The sequence below is a fragment of the Chrysemys picta genome, chromosome 1 (assembly GCF_011386835.1).
Source record: "Chrysemys picta bellii isolate R12L10 chromosome 1, ASM1138683v2, whole genome shotgun sequence".
NCBI lineage: Eukaryota > Metazoa > Chordata > Testudines > Emydidae > Chrysemys > Chrysemys picta.
The window spans coordinates 70,876,789-70,890,149 of record NC_088791.1 but is presented as its reverse complement, the minus strand read 5'-3'; the positions used below and the strand labels follow the sequence as shown (position 1 = coordinate 70,890,149).

Sequence of the window (13,361 nt, the reverse complement as noted above, 5' to 3'; positions counted from 1 at the left end):
TAAAATACCATTTAATAAAAGGCAGTGACCTATGGGAATGCTACTATTAGAAACTTTTCAAATCCGTTTGGGGTTTTGTATATTGCTTTTTTCTTGAAAAAGTGAAATGAAGTAAGTTATCTACTGCTGAAAACGATTTACAAATACTTTTTATGTTCGGTCACATGCAGATGGGTTTGAATTTAGCTTAAGGTGTTAGATGTACTTTCTTTTTTTGTGGTGTCGCCTTTCTGTCCCTCAACAGAATTTTCTTCTTAGTTCTTGTAGCAGCACCAGCTCACCATTCTGGTCATGGGCTAACTGCTGCCCCAGTTTCTCTTCACTCAGTCTGGCTCTCCCAATTTTGTAGCCTGGTTTGGTTGCTGTGGTGATTTGGCCCTCCGGCTAAATCACTAACGAAAAATTTCATTCTTTCCAGGGTATCCAAGTCAAAATAAACACAAACCAAAATCTTCAGCCAGTCTCAAGCTAGGCCCGCCCCTCCTTCCTAAAGGTCAGTCTTCTCAACTGATCTTTTCCTGGGCTTTTTTGAGTCTTGCCTTGCTGTCTACCAACAGCAACTCCCAGGGCTTTCTACCAGGATTCACCATTCTCTGTCTTGAGTCTCTTCCCTGGCTTCTGCTTTCTCTCCATCCCACAATGCCTGCTTGTCATAGGACTTTGCTTATTTTGCCCAGGGGTGGGGGGGATGCAAGCTAAGTATGACACAGATGGGTTGGATCCGTATGATTCATAGATTCCAAGGGCAGGAAAGGCCATTGTGATCATCTGGTCTGATCTCCTGTGTGACACTTTGCCAAAATATATTCTAGAGCACATCTTTTAGAAAAACATCCTATCTTGATTTAAAAACTGTCAGAGAGAATCCATCACAACTCTTGGTAAATAAGAGGGCTGAAACTGGCAATGGAAATTCCCAGCAAAGCTTCCACATGACAGACTGGAGACCTTGAGACTGTTGAATTTGTCTCCTCTAAAGTTTCTGTTTTGAAAAAATATCTTTTGAGCATGAGGTCAGAAGTTTAGATTTTCAAATCTCATGTGAAGTTTCATTGAATGTGCATTGTGAAGAGATTTGGCCAGTTGTGTCAAATCCTTTAACTCGAAGTTGAAAAGAAATGTTTATGTTGCGGATGGGGGTTCTGTTTTCTCTTTTGCTTTCAGTGAGAAAAGGTGTTTCATTTCTAAGGGTATGTCTATACTTACCTCTGGGTTCGGCGGTAAGCAATCAATCTTCTGGGATCGATTTATCGCGTCTTGTCTAGAAGCAATAAATCGATCCCGGAAGTGCTCGCCGTCGACGCCGGTACTGCTGCTCCGCGAGAGGAGTATGCGGAGTCGATGGGGGAGCCTGCCTGCCGCGTGTGGACCCGCGGTAAGTACTTTGTAGTTCGAACTAAGGTACTTCGACTTCAGCTACGTGAATAACGTAGCTGAAGTTGCGTATCTTAGTTCGAACTGGGGGGTTAGTGTGGACCAGCCCTAAGACTAACTGCCTCAAGGTGTCTGTGGGCCATGTTTTATCATGGCTCTTTGTTGCAAGATGACAGCTCTTCAGTTACATTGCCTTGAAAGGCCTCCACTGCAGAGACCTCTTGTAGAAAAATGGAAGTTGCTAAACGAGAGACTGGAACAGTAATTACTTGAGCTCAAATACTTTGGAGAGCCAGTACAAATTTCTTGAATCAGTATACTTTTCCAAGCACTAATCCAGTTTCAGTGAACACTGAGGGAAAATGAGGATTGGGAGCTTGCATGTAGTTCATACAGCAAATTCAATACTGAAGATGAGACAAGTCTCAAATAAAGGGAAATCAGACTCTGAGGCTAGAGTCTGATTATTATAAAGGACTGTTTGGTGGCGCTAAGTACTGGAGGCTTAATCTTTAAAAGACATGTTCTAAGAAGACGCACTTATATTGCTGCTGATTAATGCATTAGGCACTTAAGTAAATTTAAAAAAAAGACTTCAGTTAGGACTCTTGCATTTGAAGCTCTGCCCATTGTAAGCACAGTGCTGTTACTTATTGAGAGATGCAATGAAACTGGCAGATAGCTTTTTTTTTTTTTTTTAATAAATTCAAATTACTGATGTCTTAACACTTGTTCTCTGATTCTGTTACATCTCTAGATTTCATTTCCCATCTCATGAGCTACAGACAGTGGTACAAGAGATCTCTTAAAGGCTTTGATTGCATGAGAATTTTATGTATTTTAAATTACAGACTCTGCTTAATATAGGCTGGAACTGGAATGTTGGTTAAATAGGAAGGTTTGGGATTCTGATATATTAGTGTTTACAGGAGTGAAGCCTTTTATATATTGAAGCATTATAAACTCCTGTGATGTGATTTCTATTGAATAGCATAGTATCTGGTATTTCTCTTAAATCCCTAGTTCTTGGAGTCTTCTTCACTTTTTTAATGAAAACTGAGATTCTCATGTAAAGTAAGTTTCTAGCCCTCATAGCTGCAAAGAAGAGCTTGAAAATGTTGAATCCTAAACCCTTAAATACCAAAAGGAAAATAAAAATAACCTAAAATGAAAATTTTATTTATTTATTTTTTAAATCTCACCCTAAAAATCTTGTTTTTAAGCCAATCTCATAACTTTCCTTGGGCAGGCTGTCATGCTTTTTTGAGTGCTCAGGGTTGACAATGCTGGAATAGGATTTTATTGGAATCCATTGTGGTATTGAGTTTCCAATGCATTATATTAAAGATCTCTTACTACCTTTTCATTTGTTTCCTTATTGAAAATATAACTTGCCATTTCAGATACTTAAAATAGCTTCCACTGCAGAATCTGTGCAAATTTGACATAAAGACTCTTAATTTGTAATTTTTCATTTCAATTCTTCATTTCATATCTTCTGTTATTGACTTGCTATGAACTAGCATCCCAACAGCTGAGCAGAAGCAAGTGTGAGGAAATGGAAGAAGGTAAATAAAAATGTTCTTTAAAACAGAGTTGTTGGCCTAGCCTAGTGGTCTTAGTGGTGTTGGAATGTCCCCTCATATGGGGATCAGAGCTTAAGACCAGAACTTTGTCTCTTAATCCACATTATACCAGTAACTGATTTTTGTTTCCTTTCCTAGCACTCTTATTCCTTTTTAAACTCAAAATGATTTCTTTGGTTCCAAACATCTTAATGGCCTGTTTTGGGCATTTTTCCATTTACTTACCTTAGTAAATAGCTTTTGAAAATATTCATTTTGATTGTTTTTAAATTCTTGCTGTTTCCATTTAAAGTGAACTAGGCTGTTTCTTAAGTGTTTCCAAAAGAGCTTTTTACCAATTAGGATTCAAAAGATGCTGGGTACTGCCCCTCACAGACATATAGGGCATAATTTTACAGAGATGGTCGAGCACTTGATGCTCCCATTGAATTCAGTTGGAATTGTGGATATACAGCACTTCTGAAAGTCAAGGCCTTAATAAAAGCTACAGTAACTCCTCACTTAATGTGGTAGTTATGCTCCTGAAAAACGTGACTTTAAGTGAAACGATGTTAAGTGAATCCAATTTCCCTATAAGAATTAATGTAAATGAGGGGATTAGGTTCCAGGGAATTTTTCTCTCTCTCTCTCACACACACACACACACACACACACACACACACACACACACACACACACACACACACACACACACACACACGTTTTAAACAAACAATTTAATACTGGTACACAGTGATGATGATTGTGAAGATTGGTTGAGGTGGAGGAGTCAGAGGGTGGGATATTTTCCAGGGAATGCCTGACTGCTAAATGATGAACTAGCAATTGGCCGAGCCCTCAAGCGTTAACTCTCATAGTCTACAAGGCAGCAGGGGGGAGGGGAGAGAGCATCGCAGACAGACACACAATGAGTGTGTGTGAGAGAGAGATGCGCATTTCTCCTTTAAGTACACTGCCTTGTTAATTAGATCAGCCTGCTGAGACCACAGCTGCTGCTACCAGCAAGCTCCCTCTGTCCTGAGCCCAGTCGTGTGTCTCCCCTGCTCTATGGAAGATGGGGTAAGCGGGGTGCAGGAGCGGGGGGAGGGGGACACCCTGACATTAGCCCCCCTTTTTTCTCCCCTTCCCCTTGCACAGCAAGCAGGAGTCTCGGGGGGGCAGCTCCAAGGCAGAGGGCAGGAGCAGCACATGGCAATCGGGGGAGGGACAGCTGCAATTGCTAGCCTGCTGGGCAGCTGCTGCACAGGGAACTTAAGGGAGCGGGGAGCTGATAGGGGTAGCTGATAGGAGAGCTGCCAGACCACCCTGGTTCCAAGCCCCCACCAGCTAGCTGCAACGGGCTGCTCTTCCTGCAAGCAGTGGACAAAGCAGGTGGCTGCCAAACGACGTTAGATGGGAGCATTGCACAACTTTAAACGAGCATGTTCCCTAATTGATCAGCAATGTAACAACGAAACAACGTTAACTGGGATGACTTTAAGTGAGGAGTTCCTGTACTTCTTAAAATAAGAAGCTGAGGCTCCCTTCGAACTTGCATAGAGTAAATGGCTCCACACTGTCATCTGGCCTGCTTACCAGGCACATGCCAAAAGGAGAGCCTATAGCAATTAGGGGGAAGGTTTGGAGGTTTTCTGGAATAGACAAGACAGATGATTCCTTGCTTGTGCTTGCTGTATTACCTGCAGTACAGGCAGAAGTGCACCTGTACTGAAAACTTTCCATTCACCTTCTTACTGTTCTGTAACACTATGCTGACAAATACCATTGGAGTTTAACAACTTCGAACTCCTTTCTCTTCTGCTGATCACTTTCAGCTTTACAGATTAACTTTTTTTTTTTTTTTGAAGCGCCCACTCAATTGAAGAGGCTAATGTTAAAGTTTCATAACTGCAAATACAGTTAAAAGACAAAGTCCTTGACTTGAAGCACTTATAAACTAACTTAAGCACACACACTATATCACATAGCAGTTCAAAAGGAATGGTTTGCAAATATTATTAGCGTGTGTGTGCCATCACTGTTTCAGTATCTTGACTAGGTGAACTTTGCAGTGGCACTACAACACTGTGTGTGTTGGGTACATAGCAAACTTTAAGCTTTCAACAGGGTGGGTGGTGGTCAACTTTTCCTTAAAACATGACTCTTTTTACTAAAGTACTAAATTCATTGATAGTCTGTGTATTAATGAGCCATGCACTATGAGGGATTAGCATTCTGAGTTACTTGTGACAACTAACCAAGAGTATTCCTCATTATGTCTTAAATAAAAAGTGAAAAGCAGCAACTACTACATCGATTTTTAAAAAAGTTAGGAAAAGTTAAAAATATAATACTGGTAATAGAAGTGCCCCAAAAGAGGTTCTTGGTTCAGGTAAACTTACTTTGGCAATACTTTGCGCAGTGTTACTTTGATATTATATATAAATAACCAATTAATACTAAAAACCTGAGTGTCTGTCCTCCTTTGGAGTACATGTGATTTTGATTGATGTGTATACTGGACACACAATTGGAGGCAATTTGGACATTACAATGTCGAAATTGGAGGACTTGAAATTATTTTGCTTCCAGTATGGGAACCAGCAGAGGGCATTATAGTTCTATACATGGTGACTCTTCAAATTGTCAGGTACTCCACTGCATGTAATAGCAGAAATGAAATTGCAACTCCATTGCAACAGTATGAAGGAAGAGGTGTGAAAGACGTAAAAGGCTTTTTTGGCTGAATCAAATGGCAGGAGAGGGGAATTATCTTTCAAAATTCTAGATTTTAATTGCTTATTTGTTATATACTTCAAAGTTGCTGTTTTAAAATAGATTAAAAAATATTTTAAAGAACAGTGTCATAATTTTTTCTTAGGACTGTTCATAATCCACCGAAGCTCTAAAGTGAAGTTTTGTTTCCTTTATAGATCTTCTGCACTTTTTTGCATTTTGCTTCTATGCTCGCTTATAGGGTGACTCATCAGTGCTGGCAGTCCAGTACTCCAATGTTTCGATCTCTTGAAAAAGCGTTTGATTTTTAACCCTACTCTTTCCTCCTTCCCCAGTCAGGAGGAGGGAGAGGAAGTGCTACTTTTTCATCCAACTTTCCTGATCAGCAGGTCACACAAGTGTTTGTAGTTTGTCCAGTATAGAGCTATAAAGTGGGGACTACTACTGTCCTTTTACTCTTTATGCTGTCTTCACTGGTCATTGCCACCTTTGTGGAAAAAATAACTTAGTGATGATGATAATAATAATGAAACAAGCCATCAGGCATCCTTGGAATGTCATGTCTGGAAAATTAAACTCCTAACCTGACGTGGTTTAAAAGTACAGTTCAGAGGCCCAGTCTGAAGAGACATGGAAATCTTAAGGCATGGTGAAGTCTGCAGCCAAGGGGCTCATATCTTCTTATTTTTGCAGCCTGCCATGTGGTGACTTGTTGAACTAGGCGTCCTTTGTAATGTCCCAGTTTTCATTTTGGTGTTTTATTTTCCCCCCTCCTTGTTTCATTTGTCATGACTACTCATTCCAATAACACCCACAGTGTGCCAGCCACTGTACTATTACAGAAGAAGGGAACAGTCCCTATCCTGAACAGCTTATAGGTGAATACAAGTAAAGTGGTTGGTGATTACTGGCCACTTATTACTACAGGATTTACTCTATAAAGCTTTTTTAAAAAGATGTTCAATTTCCCCCTCATCCCTGCCATTGTTTGCAAACTTCATGGAGGAAATTTCTATTTTTATTCACTTCTGCTTTTTAATCTCTCTCATTTTGCTTCTCTGCCCATTCCATCACCAGAGGGCTACATGCTTGTTATGGTAACGTGCATCCATTGATAGCTTTTAGGAACAAACACATGGTCTTGCAACTGAGACATTTGAGCTGGCGAGCTGCAGCCATGGCCTGTGCCAAACTAAGGATTCCCAAAGTCTGGATCCAGAAGGGAAGCTGGATTTCAAGTGGTTTCCCCCTCCCCCCTCCACTTTACCTACAGGAGTGTGTTTTGCAATGGGTTAGCATAGTGGATTCCAGGCCACATAGCTTTCCCAATTCCCAATACTCTTTTCCTCTGCTGTATACTTCACTCTCCCAGACCATTGTCTATTCCCAACCAAATTGCTGGTTGGGAAATTCCTTAGCCTGTTCAAGAGGAAAGCACACGTGTAGGTTAGAAAATGAAGGTCCCAAGGATTTAATCTGAAGGGCAGATTTTTAATAATTAAAGATTATTTAATTGCTGTCATTTATTTCTTTGTCATGCATAGATTTCTATAGTTGCGTGACCATCCTTTTTATGTTCCAGCTGTGGTAACAAACAGTGATGAATCACACCTTCTGACTCCAGGAAAGATGAGCCAGCGCCAGGGGAAAGAAGCACATCTCACTCCAACCAAAGATCTACTCCAGCCGACGCTCAGTCCAGGAACTGTCCACAGCCATGGTAAGAGACCTTTACTTCTATTACTGAAGGGTTTAAAATATTCCAAACTTGGTGGTTGTTACCTATTCCAACCCAAGCATCAAACATATTCCAATCCAAGCATCAAACATTAGTTCAGTTCTTGACAAAATATTGCTTTTAAAACTGAGGTTTCAGAAAAAGGAAACTTGTCTAAGTACCCTCTGGTGTAAAAGCTTCCAATATAATTAACTTAAATTTATTCTGTTAGCCAAAGCATATTGTATAGAATTCTTCATACCACTAAAATAAAAGTTGTTAATTGCACGACAGAAGAGGATTAAAGCATAGCTCATGGCTCTGTTTTACATAAAGTACACGTTATGACTTGTGGAGAAATATTCCGTATTGTGACCGTGAATAAAGGTGACCTCATATAATCTTGTAACGGCTATTTATGTCACATCTAAGCATTTTATGCAAGACTGTTTATACAATACATTTGTAAAAGTACTTCAAGAAAATATAACTTGATGCAGAGAGGTTTATTGATCATCAATTATACTGAATTGCATGGCAGAATGTAGGACTGTTCTTGAAAAATCTAGTATATGGATGTGGTTATATGGATGTGGTTATTTTTATCTGTGTGATAAGATATTTACACTTGTTACTTAATACACAATGGGATGTCCTATGCCAGCTCAAATGATGTATTTAATCTTATTTTCCAGCAGATGGAAACATGAAACATCCCAAGCATTTCAACTAAACCACACTGTTTTTAGGTAAAATATAAAATCAATCTATTAACTACAGAAAGATAGATTATAAGTGGTAGACATAAGAGTTCAGAGCTAGTTACCAAAGAAAATAAAAGATAAGCGCACAATCTAAATCTTAACCTTATTGCACTAGGCAGTATTTTGATTAAGCAGTTTTCTCATCCCCCTGGATGTTGAAATTCTTAATACACAGGCCTGTCTTAAGCATGGACCAGTCTTCTCAGTTGAAGTTTTTGTCTTCTCCGTGTTCTTGTTGCTTCCGGCGTAGGTGGGGGAGAAGAAAGGTGAAGGCATGCTGCCACTGTTCCCTATTTTATATCCTTAGTCCATTTGCCTAGAAGACACTTGCCCAGACATGTCCTGGCAGATTTTGCTGAGTCACTGGGTTGGGCAGTCCCCCTGGAGTGGTCTTGTGCAACTGTGTCATGGGATCGAGCAGTTCCCATTGTGTGGTGCTTGTGCAACTGTCATTGAATTGTAAATCCCTTGATTACAGTTCCCCTGCTAATTGAACACCCTCCTGGGTGGGGGTCCTTTCTGTGCCACTAGCAAATTTACAACATATTTTAATAACAACCATACAGCAAAATCTCATAACATACACACTAACAATATACATATTTGGATGGAACAATGGGGTTCAGCAGATCATGACCTTTCATATGATACCTTACATGGCATGCAGTGTATGAAATATCACAACCACATATGAATGATGAATATGGAGTTACTGGGTGCCATTTTGAGGTATAGTATGTTACACATACCTGCCCACAGACCGGTTTCAGGCAATGAACGCCATTATATCTCACTTCATGAACCTCCCACATGTACCGCTCAAGACATGCCTGTCTCTTCTGGGCCACATAGCTATGTTACCCCTTTCCACTAGACTTCATCTTTACTGCTTCCAGATGTGGCTCCGTTCCGTTTACTCACCAAGCCATCGCTCTTTGGATCTCAGGCTGAAGATTCTGGTACTGTTGTCCCTACTATGGTGGATCGCACCCCCTCCCCACCCACCCCACTCCCCTGGTCATGTACTGCTGGGGGTTCCCTTTCTTCCCTCCTTTCAAAGCAAAATTATCATCACCGATGCTTCCCTAATAGGCTAGGGAGCCCATATGGACAACCGCACAGAACAAGGCACGTGGACCCCTCTCAAGTCCAGGATGCACATCAACATCCTGGAACTTGGAGCAGTGCAAAGGGCGTGCAAACCATTTCTCCCACTCTTTCAATTTCATCATGTCAGCCAATACCACCACCAGTTTTCTATATCAACAAACAAGAGGGAGCGAGAACGCCCGCTCTCTGCACAGAAGTGGTCAAGCTCTGGAACAGGTGCATCACACATCAAATTGCCCTACTGCAGCTTACCTCTGGGAACACAGAATGTGCTCACGGACTTGCTCAGTAGACACTTTGCAAGTGACCACGAATGGGAGCTTCACAATATGGTGCTATGCAATATCTTCAAACAATGGAGAGTCCCTGCCACAGACATATTCACTTTTCAGACCAACAACAAATGCACCACGTACTGCTCCAGAGAAGGCATCGTCTGTCACTCCCCAGGTGATGCTCTCCTACTCTTGTGGTCAGACCAATTCAGCTACGTGTTTCTTCCACTGCCACTCCTACCTCAACTTCTCCTCAAAATCCAATGAGACAGGGTGACGGTCATCCTCAGGGCCCCTTTTCGGCCCAAACAGTTCTGGTTCCAGTTACCTCCGCGTGTCCTCTTGTCCCGATTCCCATCTTGAACTTTCCTGATCCCCTCACCCAACTTGGTGGCACCCAATCCACATCCGCTCCATCTCAGGAAGTGGTAATTCGATAGGCATCTACTCTAGAATGAGCATGCTCCTCTGCTGTACAAGACATTCTCTCTAGCAGCAGGAAGGACTCCATTAGACAATGCTACCTGGCTAAGTGGAGGTGCTTTTCCTCTTGGGCCCAACTTAAAGGAGTTCCACCAGAAGAGGTGGAAATCCCCTGATTCTGGACTACATTCTATCCCTGAAGTCATTGGATCTCACCTCAGCACGTTGACTGACCACTTGAATGCAATTAGCACTTTCTGTCCACCAGTGTAGCAGGCTTATTTCTTTTTACACACCCTAGATTTTGGAAGGGCCTACTCAGAACCTTCCCTCTTCACCAAATGGTTGCATCTCAATGGGACTTGAATTTGGTATTCTCAGTTTGAATGACCCCCACCCACCCCCCGCCGTCACTGGCAATCTCCTCCCTGTCCCTCCTTCCCATGAAAGTTGCCTTCCTGGTAGCTATCACTGCAGTGAGGAGAGTCGGTGAACTCTGTGCTATGGCGGACCCGCCATTCACAGTATTCCACAAGGAGAAAATCTCCTCATGTCTACACCCTAAATTTCTACCAAGGTGATAACCCAGGTTAACTAAGCTATTCACTTACAGGTTTTCTTTCCAAAACCACATGCCTCCACACAAGAATGTCGGCTCCATTCCCTCAATGTCAAGCATGTGCTGACCTTCCACCTGCAGAGAACGAAACCTATCAAAGTCCCGTCGACAATTCATTGCAATAGCTGAGAGACTCTGAGTACAGGCCAGCTCCACCCAGAGACTCTCTCCAGGTGGATTTCTGACTGCATCAAACTCTGCTACCAGCTGTTGGACCTACCTCCCCCTGCAGGGATACAGACTCACTCCCTCAGAGGGCAAGCTACCATCTTGGCTTCTCTCCAGGGCATCTCTCTCATAGACATAAGTAAAGCAGCCACGTGGAATTTGGTGCACATCTTCATGACACTTTATGCCCTGGTGTGAGACTTGGCAGTGGATGCTTCATTTGCTTCAGCTGGTAACGAAAGATAGGAAGGCATAGTTGCTCAGTGCCTACTTTGCTTCAGTCTTCTCACAAAAAAGAACATGTGACCAGATGACTAGCAAAGTTACCATAGACGACAAAGGGGAAAAGATGCAGATCAGGATGAGTAAAGAAGGTGCAAGATCTTCTCACCAATTTGAATGAATTCAAATCAGTGGGGCCAGATGCTATTCACCTGAGGGTACTGGAGGCATTAGCTGAAGAAATCTCAGAACCACTAGTAATAATATTTACAAACTCATGGATGACAGGAGAGGTGTCGGAAGACTGGAGAAGGGCTAACATAGTGCCCATCTTTAAAAAGGGGAGAAAGGAGGAGCCGGGAGACTATAGACCAGTCAGCCTGACTTCGATACCTGGGAAGCTACTAGAGCAATGTATAAAACATTGTTTGTGAATACTTGGAGGATGAAGGGGTAATCACTAGCAGCCAGCATGGATTTACCAAGAACAAATCATGCCAAACCAGTTTGATTTCCTTCTTTGACAGAGTAACTGATTTGGTGGATAGGGGGAATGCGGTGGACACAATATACCTGGACTTCAGCAAGGCTTTTGACACAGTCCCACATGACATTCTGATAAGTAAGCTGAAGAAATGCAGGCTTGACAGAACTACCATTAAGTGGATCCAGAATTCATTAAATAACTATAAATAAAGAGTAACTATTAATGGAATGATGTTGGATTGGAGGGAGGTCTCAAGTGGGGTTCCACAGGAATCTGTTCTGGGTCAGGTATTGTTTAACATCTTTATTAATGACCTAGATGTAGGAATAGAGAGAATCCTGATCAAATTGGCAGATGACACAAAGCTAATGGGGGTTGCCAGTACTTTGGAGGATAGAGCTAAAATTCAGAGGGCTCTTGATAAATTGGAGAACTGAGCTATAGACAAATGTCGGGTTAGATGATCCTTGCAGTCCCTTTTTAACCCTATGATTCTATTTTGCACGGTAGTCTTCTGCACGACCCTTCCATCATCATCCTCGCACCCTCCACCAACTTCGGTACTGCTTGTCAATCTCCATAAGTGGAATACAATAGGGACCATCATTTGAAGAAGAAAAGGAGGTTACTTACCTGTAACTGGAGATTCTTCAAGCTGTATGGTCCCTATCTGTATTTCATTTCCCGCCCTCTTTCCCCTCTGCTGTGGATCTCTCAGATTTGTGGTGAAGAACGAACCATGCGTGGACCAGCGAATACTGCTTTCAAATTCTCTGACTCCGGGCATGTGGTGTGCATGTGTAACCCTCTGGAATACAGATAGAGACCACACTTGTCAAAAAATCTCCAGTTGCTGGTAAGTAACCTTCTCCTTTGAAACACTAACTGAAGGTGTCAGGGAATCACCCCAGTTTCTGTATAATAGGCCTGTGATTTACAGCTGTGTGGAGCAAATAAAATATGCATTGTATGTGTTCAAGGTGGAAGTCATCAGTATGTGAGACTCATTTATTTCTTCCTCTCTCCTAAAACCCAAAATGCCATGAAGCAAATAGCAGAATTTTTGAATCAAGTGATGCAAATTTAAGTAATTCCCTTCCAGGGAAGGATGACTATGGTACTTAAGTATATTAAATGTAGCTCAGGAGCCTTCTGTACCATTCCATTTATTGCTATGATTTAAAAGAAATTAACAAGCTTCTGAGAATTCCCTCTCTGATGGATGGAAATCCTGACAAGCATTCTGCAAGCATTAAATCCACGGGAATTCTTACAGTTGTATGCAATACTGATTCTTCTGGAGGGTGAATTTTAAGATTCTCCCTGCTTGCCAAAAGTGTGTGTTTTTGATTTGTTAAATTTCTGCCCTTCTCCTAAGAATAATGACCCCTTCTACTTGGGCAGTGTTGACCTCCAATGTGGAACTTCACTGGGACTGTCAAGTGATCACTTGAGTTTCACCCTATATTTTACAGGCAATATATGACAGCTTCTTCTGGGGTAGGTGGGGGAGTCAGGCCCCTGCACCCCCTAATTCCTGCGATTCACCATGACTCTCAGCCAGCCAGTAAAACAGAAGGTTTATTAGATGACAGGAACATAGTCCAAAACAGAGCTTGTAGGTACAGACAACAGGACCCCCTCAGTCGGGTCCATCTTGGGGGGCAGGGAGCGTAGACCCCAGCCCTGGGGCTCCCTCCATTTCCCCAGCCAGCTCCAAACTGAAACTCTCCAGGCCCCTCCTCTGGCCTTTGTCTCTTTCCCGGGCCAGGAGGCCATCTGATCTTTTTTTTTTTTTTTTTTTTTTTTTGAGGTGCTGTCGTCATCATGAATAAATTGGAATATGACCAAGAGGCTGCTAGACAGCTCTCTAACACCACATTCTACAGGCCATTATCCTC

The 13,361-nt window shown here is 42.1% G+C and overlaps 1 protein-coding gene across 26 annotated transcripts in view; it reads left to right on the top strand.

Annotated features, from left to right (window-relative positions):
• Positions 1–13,361, top strand: part of OSBPL8 (oxysterol binding protein like 8) — a 198,998-nt gene that overhangs the window by 84,146 nt on the left and 101,491 nt on the right. For 14 of the 26 annotated variants that reach the window (XM_065559324.1, XM_065559286.1, XM_005310818.5 and 11 more), the window contains one exon: positions 7,258–7,395. In XM_065559324.1, the coding sequence (XP_065415396.1) occupies positions 7,258–7,395 (138 nt within the window). Of the gene's footprint in view, positions 1–2,897; positions 2,943–3,928; positions 4,020–7,257; positions 7,396–13,361 lie in introns of all 26 variants that reach the window. The other 12 variants (XR_010590973.1, XR_010590972.1, XM_065559249.1 and 9 more) reach the window with 2 other exon arrangements.